General features: G+C 38.6%; 1 protein-coding gene across 1 annotated transcript in view; it reads right to left on the bottom strand.

Moving 5' to 3' along the window:
* The window catches only part of CFAP58 (cilia and flagella associated protein 58), a 60,220-nt gene that overhangs the window by 8,231 nt on the left and 32,790 nt on the right, over window positions 1-19,199 (bottom strand). The window contains exon 15 of the mRNA XM_069796926.1: window positions 16,811-16,915. Coding sequence (XP_069653027.1) covers window positions 16,811-16,915 — 105 coding nt within the window. The remainder of the gene's footprint in view (window positions 1-16,810; window positions 16,916-19,199) is intronic.

Below are 19,199 nucleotides of genomic sequence, written 5' to 3'. Positions count from 1 at the left end.
CCACAGAGAATATAAAACAGTCACTGGAAGAGTATCCAGGGGTGGAAAATTAATTACTAGTAACTGTGCTTATTGCAATCTTTCTTCTTATGAGCTACATTTCCTTACATTAAGGATCATAGCTTCACCCAACAGGATGTGAGCAGGCTATAGAAATGTCAGTGAAGGACGGTACAAAAGAATAACTTCTTCCAAAGAAAATCCTGCAAAGCACATGTACACACTCACATATGTATGTATGTGTGTGTGTGTGTATATATATATATAAAAAAACCTTTCAGTTTAACTGCAGGGGCCCTAGGAAAGGGAAAGAAAGTATAAACAGCAACAACTATGACTAGCACAATTACCACCAAGTAATTTTTCCTTGTCATGTGTCTCCTCTTCCTTCATGTTGGAACAGTATACTTGTGGGAATTCGATATAGCCATACCTGAACAGAAACTACACCATGGACCCACTTACAGCTTTCTGTATTGAAATGCTGTTTCAACTGTGTTTTGAGGATGTACTTGTCTTTAGTCTGAGGAATAAAGCTCTAGAACAAAGCCACCTTCATAGCTTTGCACGTTACAATATTTTTAGTATCTACCCTGTCAGACTAAGATTATTATTATTTAACATTATTTAGCAAGATCCCATCCTTGTCTGGTACCTGGAGACCTGAAATTAAAAAGGAGGGTTATTAGACTGGAAGTCAGATTAGCAGACAAAAGATTTAACTGAAGAAGACAAAAATGCCAAGTAGGAGATCAGACACGTGATTATTTACACTGGCTTTGACAAAACCCCCTTTTGCTGTCTTTTTTATAAGCTCTGTCAAAACTCTTGCCACAGAATTCTTCCACTGATGTAGGAAACGGTGCCATCACATCACCTAGAATTGCTACATTTGGCCTTGCTCAGTGGTTGAGCGAGGATTTTCAAAAGTGGCTTGTTATTTTGAAGATGTAAAATTCTAGGAGTCCAGTCTTCAAGAGCATAAGGAGTCTGGAATTTTTAAATCAGCATTTCCTGAAAACCGTGTGCTATAATGGTCACAAGTTGGGACCCAAAATGTAAGCACTTCAAATCATAAATTACTTTTGCAAGCATTGCCCTTAAAATCTGAATATTACTGAGGAAGAGTTCTTTATAAATGAAGTCGTTCACAGTTTATCTTTGGAAAAATCAAAACCTCCTGAGACTCAGACTGAAGTTTGCACAGTGGCAAAAATTAAATTGAGCATTCATTCTCAGTAGAGAGTTGTTATGTCACTACAAGTGGTTTCTACTACCACCTTTTCTTTCTGAGGAAGCAAGATTTTACTGCAAGTTAGGAACAACAGCAAAAGAAAAATCTGCCTTGTCAAAATCTAGCCGGTCAGTATTAACATTCCACCCCTGAATGTATCACAGATTTGTATTTTGGAAGAGTGTAATGGTAATTTGGATAAATATGGAGCAGTTGATGGATTGAAGGTCTTATGTGCAATTGTTTTCCAATTTATTTCTCTCCTAACCCTCTACAAGGGCCAACCAAGCTCTTCAAACATTGTGCAATGGTGTGTATAATAACCTCATTTAGAGACAAAGCGTGCAATTCTATTACAAGGAGAATCTATCTTATGCAACAGAGACTCGTTAGCTGTCCAATGTATATTGTCTCCATAATCCAACAGAGGCAGAACCAGCTGTCTTATAATGCACATCCTGTCCTTCCTTGCTAAGCGCTGTCCATCTCTTTTACATCCAGTCAATTAATTTGTCACTGTGTTAAAAGCACCATATGTCAGCAAAACATTAAAAGAAAAACCTGGATACTTCTTTCCTCATTAGCAGAAGTTTGTATTCACAGGTTGGCATTTCTATAATTTCTGACATTTTACCCCAGGATGCAAGAAAAAAAAATAAAATCAATTCATTTCAATTAATTTTAAAACAGCAACCACCAGAGTATATCTAAGTCAGTCACAAGGTTCATGTGATAATACCACCAAAAAAATGCATTGCTTACAGCAGGTACTTTTATCGCTACACTTAAGAAATCAGGAATGCCCAGGAAAAAAAAAATCAGCACAAATTAATAAAGAAAAATTTTGGCTTCTACTATACTCTAGCTATATTCAAAGAACAGACAAGCTGTGCAATGTGAATTACATGCAGATATCTTATAAACAGCCAACTATCAGATACAGCATAGAACATGTAGAAAGACCTGTAGGGTTGTCTGATGTGTGAGTTGTATTCAAAGTAGCTTTCAGCTGTAGTGCATAAATTAATACCACCAGAAGATGGATCTATGTTGCTTTATTGTTTTGGAAACAAGTAAAATGCATGTGCATTCCCTAAAATGTCTGAGAACAGTGGGGCCAGATGGAGAGAAGTTATCTTGACACTGACAAGAAAATCCTAAGTCAGCAGTGATGATCAGCGGAGTAGCAGTAATTAAAAAACAAGAGAGTAAGCTGATCTGTTTGGTGCCTATTGGAAGTCAGTTAACACTATTTTGCCCAAAGCAGAAGTCAGTAAACATTTATTTCTGTTGGTGGCTGCACAGATGACACTGCAGAAAAAGCTACCTGAAATCTTACACCCATTGTGCAAGAATAAGTCAATCCATTATAGCATGTGCAAGATGGGTTTCTTTGGCTTGTCCCAAACTGCCTTCCCTCAAAACTCCCCTCCGCCCTTGTGCCAGGCTGCAATCACAACATACATCTTGTCAGTTATGTGTTCTTGAGATGAAAAGAACTTAAAGTCACAAACATGCTGCAAGGCACTACCCTTCTTCTTGAGGAGGTGAAGGAAGATCCATCAGATCTCTCTGTAACTCCATGCTGTTAAGCCTTCACCGTTAAGAGTAATGTACCTGTCTTCAGATCAGGTCTAGACCAGTAACAAAGCTTTTTATGTGATCCTTCCCATAGCAAAATTCCCATGGAATTCAGCAGGTGTTTGACTATAGGACTGAGCCCATAACATCAACCAGCTTCATTGGTTTATGACATAACCAAAGCCAAGCCAATGGTGGAGAGATGAGGGCACATTCATTTTGTGCACGTAGGGCACACTGGGAGACTCAGATTGAGGGTTACAGTCACATTTCAGGCATTCCAAAGAGAATTTCAGCACCTCTGTGACTACCTGCTGTAAAAATTGTGTAAATAGAACTCCACATTAGTTTTAGAACAGCCCTTCCTGTCTTAGATTTGTTTTCCGGGGGAGCTCCAAGGAGCCCACAGATCTACCTTTAGGCTCGGCCATGACAATAAGTTTCTACATCCCTAAGTCTCTCAACCATTAATTGGGAGAGGGAGGGTGGGGAGGTGAGTGGTGCTTTCCCCTAAGTTTAACTAGCTGCTGTCTCAGCCAGAATCCGGAGTTCTCCTGGCCTGCTTGCACTACAGCAAATTGAGAAAAAAAAACTTTCTTCTGCAGAGAACTGACTGGTGTTTGGCAAATTTCAACTGATTCTTCAGGAGCCGGTGGTCATGAGTTGGCTCGGTTTACAGCAAGAAGAATCACTTTTGCAAGCACAATCCTACTTCAAAAGAAGCTATTGCTGCTGACCAGCACTGCCCAATTTGCTCATTTTTTCCCTGCCAGAGGTACCATCAGCACCATCAGACACATTCCCAAAGTGACACCAAGGCATTTCACTGCTTTGACAAGGACTGGGAGGCAGTCACCTGGGATAGACAAATGCACCTGGTATTAGCTCTAAAGATGTGACTTCATTTTATGTCATCTTCTCCCTCACCATGACACCAGAAAACTCCTGAAATAACCCATCTTGTTAGTTAGCCCAGGGTATCATTCTGAGCCAGAGACGATGGATGACCATACATTTAATGAAGATGTATTCACAGCAGAAATAGGGCATGAAGTCCCAGCTTCCTCATTTTTATCAGCTTGTCTTTCTAAGTAGATAATTCAACAAATTTACCTGGCATAGTAGCACACCAACAGCCTTCTCCACCAGTCCTGCAAAAATCCTATTGTGCACCAAAAGCTTTCAATCACACAAATTATTAAAAAAAAAAAAAAACACAAAAAAAAAATCCCAAAGCCTTTGGACTCAGAGCAAATTTCATTTATGTTAGCTCCTGCCTCCAGCAATTGAGCTAAAGAAAAAAACCCTGCAAAACAAAAGAGGCAGAGCAAAAGTGTGCAATGTAGTATATGGTGGCAAACCCCAAAACGTTTAACCTAGCTAAAAATCCTTATTTTAATTGGTAAGGTGGAGAAAGCAACACAGTAACTCTGTAAGCACGCTACAGTTCCTCATAGCTTTGGCGAGGAAAACAAGTCAGTCAATGTGCCACAGGGGGTTTCTTGTTTATTGGCATTATAACCAAAATGTCAGCGCTATGCTGAACTCCAGAGCCATTTTGTTTATGATGCCATGCAGCAGCAGAGCATCCTTAAGGGGTTGTGATTCCTCTTCAAAAGTGTTAAACAGGACACTGAAATCTGGATTAAATACATACATGGACATACACATCTAGTCATCATCATTTTACCCATATAAGCTGCATGTTTATTTGTGTGTATGTGTATACCTAACAGAGTAGCTGTTGGCTCAGGACATCTATGATTAAAAGTTTTATGAGGTGTAGAAAAAATTAGCATACGGTAACCTTCATGAATTTTATAACAATAGAAGAAAGTTGCCTCCAGCACTGGGAGAAATGTGCAGTATAAACTTTCTCAATAAACACTTTTCAAAAGCTCCTGCTCTTTCTTGTCTATTCCACATCCATCAGCAAACACCTTTGCAAGCATGCAGTTCCCTAGAACAGCTTGTATTTTCATCATCATCTAGATCCTCCTTTAACTGTCCAATATGAGGTTTTTTATTGGGTAAATTAATTCAGGTTTGAAAGAGGGCACTAAAGCCCTTTTGCAATGTGGCAACACTAACACTGCATGAGATGCTTTGGGTTTTCTAGTTAAAATGCTGCCACCAGCTTGAAGGAAAGGCTGGGATTATCACCCCATCTTTGGTGAAATCTGCACCGCTCTAGGTGGAGTTAAATTAAACCTGTTTTATGACTTATCCCTCCAGTTGATAATAATGCTTCTCAAGAGCAAATCTGTTTCCTTTGGCACAGAGCAGACTGCACCAAATTGACTGGCATTTTCCAAGCAGCTTAATGAGAGGAAGAAACACCTTGGAGCATCTTCTAAGGTCTTCACCCTTGACTCTTTTTTTTTAACAGTAAGAGCTGAATGCTGCATTATTACCATCTTCCAGGAACAACAAAAGTACAAACATTTCCAGCTAAAGTGCAATTGCAACATTATTATTATTTGTATTATTATTGTTAGGTACTGGTATCATTGTATCTGTCTCAGAAAGTGTGTGGGAAAACTGGGGGGAGGGGGGGGCATCCAATGGACAAACAAATAGGTTACATATCCTCCTCTCATTTCAGCTTCTGAACTCTGAGACACAAGGATAAGAATCTATCAGAAGAAAATGGCATGGATGCCTCTTGCTGAAACAACAGCTGCAACTCCCTTTTTACTATTGACATTACACAAGAGTTTATAAAATTATTAATCAGGGTAGCTCATTTAATCATAGTGTTTATACTTTACATTGCAGAAGATTAATTATCCCCTGTTCTTCCATATGTGTGAACAGGAACACACATACACATATATACACACAAAATAAAAGTGAGCTATTCCTTGAAGCTGAGAATTACCCTTGACACAGCATGGATTGATGTAAATATTCCAGCTATTTCCACAGTGCCTGCAGCTTGACAGTTGGGCTGGAGAGAGTTCTAAACAAACCTTTGTTTCACATTATAGAAGCAGCTTGTCTTAAAGTGTCCTGGAGGAGATTCAGAGGTTGATACAAATCTTATCAACAAGGAATCTAAATATTCTAAGTGAGTAAGTCTACAAAGCAAACAATGCAGAACCTTTTACTGGCTAATAATTACTATATAGAGGGTTTCAAGCAAAAAAAAGTCTCTTCTTCAAATGTAGACTATTTGACTTAAAACCTCTATTTTAACGTCAGTGTAAGAGCATGTATTTTAGCTATTCAATAGCCATTTAGACTTTTAAAATATCAGATGAATCAAACGAGAATTATCACAAGTCTGCTGTTAATGGTTAGCTGTTCCTGCAGGTGGAGGCTTGGGATGGGGATTCCCAGCATACCCAGCTTCTGCTCTCACTTCTGACTGATCTGACAGATGACCTTAAAGGGTCAGAGAAACTGCAGAGCTGCTTCTAGAAATACCTATCTGTGAGTTAGACACCCACATCTCTTTAATCACCTGCTTGACTTAGATCCTTAGATTTCCCTGAAAGATGAGAGCACTTAGCTTCAAGTCCTTTGGTGTTCTGGAATTGCTACCTCTGAACAGCTGTCTCAAAGTCAAACCACCACTTAAACCTACAAATACTTGTCTAACAAGGCAGTAAAGCCTACATACATCTTTCTGACAGGATAGCAGAGTTTCCCTGCATATGCCAAGTACCTCAGGGAAGAAAGAGTGGTCTCCTGTTACACTTTGGAACCTATTAAGAAATAACAGTACATCTAAGAAACACACACAGCAATTCTGAAATCATGAATGTTTTAATATATGGCTTCCTTCAGACTCACTGTAATGAGAGCTGACCCTCTGCTAGCCTTCGAGGAGCTCTGTTTCAGCTCCCCTTGCCTGCTTCTTAAAATTCAAAGAAACAGAAACAGGACTAAAGGAAGGGGAAAGAGAGCAAATCCTAATGTTCATGTAAAGACAACTGCTGTGCCCTAGCATGCCATCCCCTGTTTAAGATTACAGCTATAGCTACTAAGACAGGCACGGGAAGACTTGAGCTCTGAGCCTAGAGGATGTAGAGCAACTGGCTGACTGATGCACCCTACTTGGCAGAGCGTTTCCCTACATGGGGTTCATGGCTCCTGTGCACTCAGCAGCTCATGTCTGGCTGTCTCAAAGTGAAGAATGGAGGAACAGGGTTCTTTCTACACCTGCTTGTGTCCTCATGTGTCCAATTTTAATCTACTTTAAAAAAAAAAACAAAAAAAACCCACAACGCAGTGACTCTGCCTGCCTGCCTCTAACTGCCCCTAAACAGCCTTAGCGCTGCTGCATCTTTCTGCATGTGTTTTCTCAACAGCAGCACCATTCACACTCCTATAAGAATGAAAGTAAGTGATCCGAAGTAGATAAAAATCTAGTCTGTCCCTGTGGAATGTCTTTTTTTGTTGTTGTTGGGTTTTGTTGTTGTTGTTGTTGCAACTATCATACAAAATAATAATCCATCACTGAATGGGATGCTGTAGGTTGTCCATATCTTGCTGCTGGGGAAGAGCAGAACACCCTTGCCTCAATGGAAGAACGCCTGCCAAAGGGTACACCTGAATAATAAAGATTTGCAGCTGGCTCTGGGCCACACTATATAATATTGGCTTGTGAATGTATTGCTACACTGCTGTGGCACTCGTCCAGTATTTTAACTTTTCTAGCAGCTTCTGGATGGCTGACAGTCAGTATCGGATTGCTAACAGCACTGCAAAGTTTGTGCATTGCAATGTATTCAGTCAGCACAGCAAGTCATTTACTTTCCCTTAACAAGATAACTGGTTGATTAATATACTTTACCCTGGGGTGTGCAGCAGATTTATTTCCTTCCCAGATACATGCTGAATACAGGAATGAGGAGTAAACAAGTTTGTTTTCAGTAATTTGTTATTTACTGGAACAGTTCCTGAACTTTTTACTCAAGCTTTATTCTAGCAAACTATCATTGAAGCTTACGGCAATTTTGACTGTGTAAGAACTTTAGGAATGGGTCGTTTTACAAAATATTTTAAGTCTAATGACACAAGGTATCCATGCTCAGAATTTCTGGGTTCAAACCAGATGTAACGCATTTGAATAAAATACTTTGGTGATCACTGTTTCTGCTTTTCTGATGCAGATTACAGGTAACAGTGATGTACCTTGGGTACTTATATGGCCTCCTCCTTTCAGTATCTGAATGCTGTTAAATCTTAATGTACTTATGCTAAAATACGGCTTCCAGCCAGGGCAGTGATCCTCTTCTCATTCTACAAGAGGTCTGAACACAAAGAGTTGCTACATGAATTGCCAAAGTTCACTAAAACTCCTCAAAGATACACAGAAATGAAACTCAGTCTCCCAGGCTTCCAGGACCACCATGCTGAGTAAGCCAATACATCTGCTCCTTGCTTTTCAGAAACACCAGGGCTAGACTACAACAGTAGGTTAGAAGTGTGGGAGAAAAGTCACAACCATAAACCACAGTATACTTCAAGCCAACAATTTCTTCATGCATGCTAAAATTCATGGACTAGGAGTACATGTATTAGAATGCAGGAAACAAATATATACTTGACATTCCTCTATCAAGGCTAGTATTTGTGTAAATAAATCAATCTTGCATGATGTGGAGGGGTGGCATCTGATGACCTACTAGAGTTCTCTTTCAAGCTCAAACTCAAGTAAATACATCAATTCTCCTAAAAAAACTATAAAAACAGATTATGTGTTCAGGTACATTTGCTACCTCTAAACCCCAAGAGATTTTTACTCCACCTGTAACATCTTGTAAATGGCATCTGAATATTTCTGACTAAAACATTATTAGAGCAGCTAAAAATGGTGCAGATCCCCAGAAGTTATTTTGATGTGTTTTCTTCTAATTTCTCAAATCAATTTGCACCTTGCTTCTGTCCTAAACCATTTATTATGGGAAATCTGTTTTGTTTATGAGGGCAATGTAGTTACACAAAGATTCAGTAAAAATTAAACTCTTCCTCTAAGAAAATTCTTCACCAAAAATGTTTTGTTTGATTGCTAAGTAATCTGCTTTGCTTCCCATTTCCAAGTGCCAGAAACATTTGCACTATTTTTATTGGAAAATTATTTTCTTAGTCTAAAGAGCAGCTGATTATCTTCACCTGATGACATTAAAGTGATCGGGACCTTTCCTATCTGATTTTTCAAAACCCTCCTTAAACAAACATATCCTAAACAAAAAAACCCAAAAAGGCTATTTTCCTGGGAAGACTTTATTCTCTGCCATTTGAATTGCAGCATATGTGGGAGGAGGGAAAGAATGTAAATGCCAGTGTGTTTTTAAGAGCAGTTTATCATGCTGGAAGTTTCTATAGCATAGAACAACTTCTAATTCTAGATGGACTGAGATTAGAAGGGCTAAAATAAACTAATGCACCAAGAAGCGTATTCAAAATATGCAGAAATAGAAATCAACTCCTTTCTGAGGAGAGCTAGGGCCAGAACTGAACACCCCTCAAATCCCTGTTGAATTCTTAAGGTTTACAGAAAAGTTTCAGGTAGATATGTAGGCCCTCAATAGACCTTCACACAGGTGACTCCTATCTTTTCTGTTTATGAGATTTGATTACTTATTATATCATCACAGGATTGCATATGAGCCCAGGTAAACTGCAGTGAGAATTAACACAACGAACCTACAATTTGCTCATTGTGAGTGGTTCTACACTACTCACAGAACCCTACTGGATACACAATCAGTGTTACAAAAAAATAATAATTAAATTAACTGGAAAAAAATAGTATCAGTGTCAGAACAAAAGATACTAGAGAAATTCTAATTGTATGGAGAAATCACCATGCCAGGCATAGAATCACTAAAAGACACTAATCCTTCAACTTAACACCAATACTAAAACACAGAACATTTCCACTTACAGCCAAAGTTAAAATCCCCAATCAAAGCCCTAGTTCAGCAATGAACATTGCAAGCACAACAAAAGGAAAATAAAAGGACAGCACAAGAAGGAAAGAACCTGAAAAAGTAGTCCTGAAGGATGACTTAATGCATTAAGTACCTCCATATGTCACTTCACACTGCATTGGAGACTCCAGTTCAAATCAGACTCAAGGCACTAACTCAGTAGACTGTTGTGCATCAAAATATTGTGCTGATAATTAGATATTTTCTGTTCATCCTAGTTAGAACTGGGTTACAGCCAGAGTTCATGGGAATACATTATTTTTTCATTTGAAAACAGAACAGAGATTCTCTTCAGAGTCCAATTCTAAATCAAGGCAATTCTTACAGTGTGCCTTTAACACACCAGTGCCTAATTCCGCATGGCACTGGGGAAGTAAACTTTTTCTTTATGATTCATACCCAGCTGAAAGCCAAAAAGTAAATGTTAGGCCTGAGCCCTTACTGTATTTCTCATTTCTATATTCCAATATAAATCCCTTGAAATTCTGGCCACCAACTTAGAACTGGAGTCATAAACTCAAAAACCACACTCCACCATGTACTGTTTTCTTTCTCTCCTCTTACTTAAGATACATAACAACCCTTAGGTTTTTATAAGGACAGGAAAGCATTTTTCTGGGTTTTTTTTTCCATGTCAGGAACCATTTGATCAATGGTTAGAAGTTTTGCCAGCTTAGCTTTCTCAGTTAGTGGTGCAATGTCTTTGTGCTGACATGGCTATGCCAGCTACTGGCTATGTAATTAGATGCAATTATACTGGCAAGAAAGTCTTCTGCCATTCAAGAGCTGGTATAAGCTAAATCAGAAAAGTGACTTTTTTGCCAGTAGGAATGGTACTTTTAAGCACAGAAAAGGCCTAAAGCTCAATATACTCACCCCTTTAATTGAGGGCTGAGAGAGCCACTAGCTTCAGCCGCAAGATAGGGCATTAACCCAGTGCTTCCAGAGGAAGTCAAATCCTCCAGGAAATAGAGAGAGAAAAGAGCCAAGTCCTAGTAAAGTATAAAAAACCAAAAAGAAAATTTCCCTTTTCATTTTCAGATGGAAAAATCCCTTCAAAAGGCTGACTTTATATATAAATGATAAGGGAGCAGCAAAGAAAGGACTGTATTTTGGCAGTGGATTTTGCAGTTCACCTGTAAGTTTCAGTGCGTACAAAGCACTCTCCCAAGCTACCTCTGCTAAAATCTCTCTAAAGGCAAGATGACAGAGAAACAATAATGGGCAGGTCAAAAGACACTCTTAGGGATTCTACAGTCATTAGTTTCCTGACGTGAATTGCAGTTATTTTTATGAAAATAGACAATTCTGCCAAAAAAATCTCCAACTCAGACTACCTACTCTACATGTAACATGTAAGTAGGTTATACTCTCAAATCCAAGCAGAATCTATACTCAGCACTGAAAATATATAAATGCTAAATTTGAGAGGGTAAAGTAAATCTCAGCCATTTTGAACAGGTGCAGATAATACCTAAAATAAAACTGAACTGGGCCTTAAGAATACTAAAATAAAGGCAGGTAATAGGAGAGTATTCTCCTATTTTCCCTAGCAGGCTGGCTGATGAGAAAATCTCTTACTCTACATTTGAGCACACTTTTCTGTATTACATGCTGTATAATGGAAGCTACATGAGCACTGCAAAAGCAATGAAGAACCTAGCAGAAGCATGCTTCATGAAACTGCCAAGCTAGGGAAAGAAATGATTTTCAGAAGGACTAGGCTCTCATGGACTGCGCTGAAGAAAGTGATACAAGATTGAAAAAATAGTATTTTAGATAATGAATGAGCAGAAATTTTTTGTATACATGGAAGCAAATCCCAAAGCTCCTCCATTAGTTGGGAGAAAACTTTGATTTCAGTAGCTGCCAGCCTGCATAAACCCACATGGTAACACACTGTTCTAAAGCAGATTTCTTTATGAAACTATCATACCAGCTCTGAGAAACAAAGATGGTTATGTATATGTTCAGACACTATAGCAACAAGCACCTCAAATTGGATAGAATAGCTCTACTACCAAGTTAGCACAAATGAAATAAAACATCTGCCTATTTTGAGTGTTTAGCTAGCTATCGTTACTACTGAATTGAGTCATGTCTCCAATATATTCATTCACATACCGCTATAAGAGTGGAAATGATTTTATACCCTTTTTACTTGATGTGAGGCATGCAACAGCTAAGTAAGCGGCCCAAGGTCACACAGAAAGTCTCTTCTGCTCTCTCCTCCCTGTATCTTACAATACCTGAAATGAAACTCTGCTGATTTATACTGGAGACAGCAGCATCCCCTCTACTCCTCCTACTCTCTGTCAGTGGGACTGTCAGTTCTTTGGGGGGGTTGAAACTTAGCTCAAAACTTGGCTCAACACAAGGACATGTGGGTGTTATCTGGCTGTAATGTCTGAGTCAGATATATGAGCTAATCATGCCTTTTGCCCTTGCACTCTTTGAAACTATGAGCTCAAGATGCTAACAGTCTGGAAGCATCACATCCTGACTGCCCAGTCCTGGTCTTTGATTGTTGACAACTTAAAACAATAGTGATTAAAAATATATATGTACAGAAAAACAATACTTTCACTACTACATGCAAGGCTTAAATGAGACACATTTGCCTTTGCCTCCCTCCACAAATAAGTCTTGGTTGCACATCTCTTTTACATTTATGAACAGTCTTCTGAGATGACTGACAACAGAGGTAAATGACATATAATGTGAATCTTCCCACTGTTATCCATTCCAAGATGTGCAGCTGAATAAAATTCCACTCAGTCAGACATAAAATCAAATTAAAGGAGTTCACTCTGAAGAGAAAGAACTAAATTTGAAACATATAAAGCAGTGCATAATTCACTTTTAATGGCATAAGTTCCTAAACCACACTAATCATAATCCTAACAAGGTAATACATTACGTTGTGAGTTTACCACACCACTGTTCAGTATGCAGTAGAGCAGTAGAGTTTCAGTCACGTGAGGGATTTGCCTTACATGCAAAGTGAACAAGTAGGTTTTTTGCAGTCAGGAGCTGTTCAGCAAAGCCTTCTGTTTTTTAATAATTATACCTTATGGCCATACAACACATTTTGTTCATACCACATGTGTTCACAAAGACCTTCACCCATCATTGAAAGTCCTTGTTTAACACACAACGTATTTCTCCACAAAGCCCTGCAGTATTACTCAATGGTTTAGAAAAGAACCAAAAATGCTGTACCTTTTAACTGCACAAATTCAGAAGGAAGGTAATGACTCAAACATGGAAGTTGGCTAACCCTGAAGTAACATTTCCTATGTTTGGCAAAAATGCCATTGGATTTTTATTGACCGTAAGTATTCAAGACCTTGGGTTTTGGATCTGATTTTTAAGACAGCATTTTTCATCAGCACAGCAGCTCACAACTGGGAGAATGTCCGAGTTAAAGGAGAAAGTATGACCGCCTGCTTTGCAGCTACTCTTCAAAGTCTCAGGATTTCCACACTTATTTGGTGTATGCGAGCTGATAGGTTATAACCCAAGATGCTGTGGCTACAGGTCATAGATAAATCAGAAACAAGAAAAGAGTTTAATAATTTCTATAACATGGGACATCATTCTACACCTTTATTAAGCATTCAACTCTGAAAAGTCATTCCAAGAAAAACAACATTCATCATGTTGCATATTCAATACCTCTCAGTAAATGTCTGATACAAAAAATGTGCCCTGCTGACAGGTTAAGCGATATTTTTGTATGCGATTTTAGAGTCAAGCTGGGTTCTTCCTGTACTGTCAGCAATCAACATTTTCTGATTGAAACGTAGTGTATCTTTCTTTAATCACATAGAATGGATTGTAGCATGCTTTTACAGCTGCATCATTTTTAAAGAACTAACAGGTGGAAAATAGTGAAAAAGCTAACAAAAAGGATATGAGCAAATACACATCAGGAGCAGGTAAGGTAAGCAAATGCTTTTCTACATTAATCTATATACTGTGATCCTTACTTAGCAAAAATTTCTGTTTATTTATCCAGCTCATCCTGAAACATTGTTCCCTGCATAAACTAGCTTTTATTTAAAAGACCAGTTACAAAAAAAAAAAAAAAAGTAACAGTCAGAAGACAGAACTACAGTGCATACAATACAAATGGAATTATTTTTTCCTTATACAAACATTATGGCTCTGCATGAGGATGCAGCAAGATGAATACCCTACAAATCAAACTGCAGGTTGCTGACACTGGGCTCAACCATTTCCAGACGTGGGTTACTTCTAAATTCCAAAGGTGTTTTTAATACTCAATATTCAATCCACATTTTTTTTTTTGCAGTCCATTTCAATACTACACTTTGATGTGAGGGAATTTAAGTTACATAATATGCACACACAGAAATCATAGACACAGACATTCACAAGCTTCACCTTCAACAAATATCCTATTTGCCAGCATGATGGCCACATACACATTAAAACAGTTATGTATGGGAAGCAAGAGATTAAGGTCAGTTCAAAGCAGATACATTCAATGGCTATGCCCTTGTTACAGGGCAAGATGTAGATGAAGACAACTGGGAGTGCAGAGGTGTCACTTATGCGAGCAAATACAACATGGGCAAAGCAGTTATCTGACCTAGTAGGTTTGTATCCCTCAGCTCCTGCAGTCTCTAACTCTGAATACAGGGGATGTTATGCCAACTAGGTACAGGCCAAGTCATCAGCAATTCTCCCACTCCTGCAAACGAGTGGAGACTAAACTGAACTGAGCTGACTTCCAGGAGAGACCCATGAAAAAAAAAGAATGCCTTTAAGCATGAGGGGTTTACCAGGATTTAAAGGAATGATTAGGCCTTATGGGGGAGCAGTGCCTTATACACTGGCTGTTATATTGATCAGACAGCAAAACTCACTAAGCAAGACAAATTATATTGAGGGGGAAAAAATTAAAAATTCCAGAAATGGGAACTAAATTGCTGCTGTTTCCCATAATTCTAAATTTCAGTCATGATCAAACCCTGCATTCTCTATCAAATAAGGATACACTGCCCAGAAGGGGATCTGGTGAAGCAATCATCCTGGTGCATACAGCTCAACTCCCTCTGGAAAGTTAATATTACTGCTCTCCATTAATTTCCTTCTGCTGGAGGTGTTCCTCAGGCCTGCTTTTTCACCAGAGAAGTTTGGAACATGACAGCATCAGTTTCATAAGTTATTAGCCAACATTTTGCTTCAGTGAGTATCAGAGTATCACTTTACAAAACAGACATTATCATCATGCCAAGGAAAACAAGTCCAAAGAATAATAAAATTACTTGTACAAGGTTATCCAGACACTTAGCAGAAGCAGCTCAGCTAGTACACTTAACATGCGAGCCCTATGCCAATGACCTATCCAGGAGGACATACCCTTTGAGGAAATGAGCTGGGGGATGTCCTCCATCTCTGGTTACCTCTCCTTACCCACGCCCTGCTATGAAAGAGCCCTATTTCAGTCATTGTGAAGGACTCAGAAACACTGTGGTTAAACAGAAAAGAGCTCAGAAATGTTGATGGTAAAGCCCTGAACAGAATGTGGAGCATGGTATTTTTGGCCTTTTCTTTACTATCAGTCTCTCTGAGTGAGACCTTAATTTCAGCATTGTTGCACAGATATCAGTGCCTGAATTAAGGACTCAAAGGATCTCATTAACAATTCTAGGCATACTAATTATTTTTTATATAGCCAAACTCTGACTTAAATCTAGGAAAATAATAAAAAAAAAAAAAAAAAAAAAAAAGAGTTGCCATAGAAGGACTGCTGCATAGACAGAAAGATTGTGCCAATGGCTAGTATAGTAACGTAAGCTCAAATACCTATTATTTCAAAGATTTTCTTGGGCAGGCAACTTAATGTCTCTGTATCTCAGTTCTTCACTTCTAAATAAGGATAATAGCTAAATGGGAGCACACTAAGGATAAGGCAAGGTACACAATAGAGACTATGTAAAAATCTAACAGAATTGGGTTTGTGCATGGGTAAAGCACTGTAAATTTGAAACTATTTCTGCTACATTTTGTTTAAGCTAACAAACTATTTCACTGACAGCATTTCAGTGCTATGCAACAAAAATTACATTTTTCCAAGCAAAGGTATAATATACCATACATTACCTTCAAATGAAATTGCAGATCTATTTTTTCCTACAAAACAATAGAGAGAGAGAAATCCTGCCTTGATAACATCTGCTGAGCTTCTTAAGACAGAAGGAGATTCAGGTCACATTCCACTCTCCATTGAGTGATACCCCACATAGGCATCAAGACTGTTAAGTATTTAAGACCAAGATGTTAAAATCATACCTAGAGTGGCAAACTGTAGCTATCCCTACAGTCATCAGAGAGAGGGAGAAATATTTCCCAGTTTTACACCTATGGTTGAAGCCCAGAGACAGTCCTTTTTTGTTATATTTGAGATCAATGTTTGCACTACAGGAATATAGTCTCTCCTTGATTCTACAACATAAATCTTATCACTGGGATTAAGGGACATCTGATACAGTTAAAAAAAGATAAGCTATTACAAAAATTATTTTTTGGCAAAGTTCAGCACAAAGACCTTGAAGTCAAATATCATTCAGACAGCAACATATCTAAATCACGCAAACTCTGTAGGATTCTTTCTGCCAAAAGCCAAGCTAAGCACAAATGGAATCAAGCAAGGATTTTCCTTCATGTCCTGGTCATAACAGGCATGTTTAAAAGGACAAAAAAGCCTTTCCAAAAGTCTAACACTGACTTGAAGATTAATCTATGACATGAATAAACTAAAGCAAACCTTTAATTTTATTTTCCAGAGTTGTCCAGGTATCAGTAACCAGAATATAAAAATCAACTAATCAGATGCTATTTGTTCTCTTTCAGTGAGTCAGTGCTGCCATCTAAAGCTATCTAAGGGGCATGCAAAAGAAATTCAAAGTCATGCATATAACATGAATATAACATTCAGTAAGCACATCTGAGTAGACAGAGAATGCAGGGTAAGTCAAATAAGTCAATAAGATACAATAAAATAATGAAGCTGTAGTACCTGAAGGAGCAATTCTTTCTCTATCACTTCACCTGTCTTGCTGATAAGCTGCTTCTGTAGTCTTTGTATTTTCTGAATCAGCTCATAGGTACTTGGGTCACTGGCCTAGACAAGAGCAAAGCAATCTCAAAAATTATACATTATAAGAAGTTAGTGTTTCTTGCTTGCAAATGAAATCTATAATATTTAAGTGTTCAAAAGTGACAAATATAAAGGGGGGGGGGGGTAGTGTTGGGGTTTTTTTAAATGGCATGTACACAAGCAGTCCTGAAACTGGAATCTCTGCCTCTTGAAGATCAGTTGGAGCATGCTCATGTTTAACACTATTACCCTTATGAATCGTCCTCAAAACAACTAATATAAAAAGGAGTCCTTCAGAGCTTAACCCCCAAACCAACAAAGATTGGTAGAACCATGTGGCAGGGAAGGAAAAGGAGGTTAGTATATCATTTTTAGCAGAAACTGAAACTGCCCACTGACAAATGAAGAGCAGTGCAAGTACTTCCTACTGTTTTAAAAACTTCAGAGTGCCAACTGAGTTTTAAGGAGAGGAAAATTTTTCTCTTGAACAAAAGAAAGAGTAACTGCAATAGTCTTGAAACAGGTCGAGAAGTTAAGAGGAACAAATTATAGGGGTACATTACATTGATAAATTATTATGAGGCTTTAAAGTCTCCATACATGTGGAATCTCGTTCTTCAATGGAATTAAGTGCTTAAAGAGGTGACAGAGTGTAGGCACTATATTGCTGCCCTCTATCTACATAGCCTGTAAAGACCAGGAGCTAGTAGATGTCTGTCTCTCCTTCCTTTTTCATTCTTTTGTCAGAGATTGCATCTGGAGGAAGCTTTAAGGGGCAAATAAATAATTCTGTGAGGAGCAGCCAGCAAAGCTCGCTTTCCCACCACTTTTTATCTTCTTGTTGGATCCTTTAATGAAGGGCAAACTCTGACTGAAGCTTTTCCCCACTTGGGGTTTCACAACACCTCTCTCCCACGTGGTTTTTCCTCTCTCATGTGGTGTCTCATAAGGATTAAACTCACACTGCAGTAAAGGCTCCAATAAAGTCCTGCTCTCTGTATATTTGCTTGAGTTTATAAGGAACTTGGTATCTCATGGCTCAATCTTTTGTCTGATTTTATCTAAATTGACTAATCAATTGAAGTGTAACTGGGACACTAACACAGATACACATGCAGCACTCACAACACAACATCATTTCCTGAGAAACGAGGCTAAAAAGTAGTTGAGTTCCCACGACCCACTCAGTCCTTGATTTTTTTATAGCATTGCCCAAACATGGTGTCAATTTGTAACAATTGTAATGATATGAGGGTGTTTGTTCATTAGGAATTGAACCAAAACCACATCAGGATTATTTCATATGGATCTTGCCATCTGCTGGCCTTTCTGTGTTCCAAATACAAACCAGTGACGTAGAATAGAAAGACATCATCTCCCATTATCAGTCTCTTCATACATTCATTTTCCCAGCACTGGATGTTTTGACTGACCTGATTTTCCTTTGTTACAAGGTGCTGCTGGAGATTGTACCTACGTGTCTTTAACCTAGTTCAGCATCCTGCGTTTCATCTCCGTTCCACAAGAAAAGCTAACCACACCATTCAGCTTTAAGCTCAGCATGGAAAGATCAGAAAGTAACTATCATGCTAGTAAGCACAGCCAAAATATTCAGCTCTGCTTCTGTACAGACTAGCATGTTGCCACTCATTATTAGAGCAGCTAAGCAACCCAGGCTGGCATCAGATCAGAGATCCATGCAACAGAGAAATCTCAGCTAGCTCTGACTTCAAAAATATCCAGTGATCCCAATTGATGTTCATATATTTGGTCTGTGCTTGACAGATTTTTTATTTTTCCCCTTTATTTGGCAGGTTCAAATAGTGTGAAAATTTAGATTTGCTGTTTACATAACAGTTGAACTCACATTACCTGGAATGGCTATCTTTGGGAGGCCACCACTCTTTATGTGGAAGCCTCTTCCTTTTCTCAGAGATGTAATTTACCTTCTGACTTCATGTCTGTCTACTCCCCAGTCTACCTGTTCTATGAACCTTTCTAATTCCAGCTTTCTTCCCATATACATCTCCCTAATTGGTGAGGGTAGGTTTGTATCTTTCCCCTATCATCCTCTTTCTCATCATCCATGTTAAGGAATCACCCCCTTCTAAATTCACCTTATGCATTCTTATTCCCTTTAGCATTTGACTGGCTCCTTACAAATCCCTCTGCAATTTTTCATTGAGAAAGTGACACAAAAATAACACTGATTGCATTGTGCAAGGAAACCATTCAGCAGTTAACCATTCCACTGGCACTATGGAAATTTCAGTCTGCCTGGCTCTCCACATAATTTGCATAACAGTAA

This window comes from Haliaeetus albicilla, chromosome 11, assembly GCF_947461875.1.
Source record: "Haliaeetus albicilla chromosome 11, bHalAlb1.1, whole genome shotgun sequence".
Lineage (NCBI taxonomy): Eukaryota > Metazoa > Chordata > Aves > Accipitriformes > Accipitridae > Haliaeetus > Haliaeetus albicilla.
Note: the sequence above shows the minus strand (reverse complement) of the source record. Positions and strands in the feature narration are given on the sequence as shown.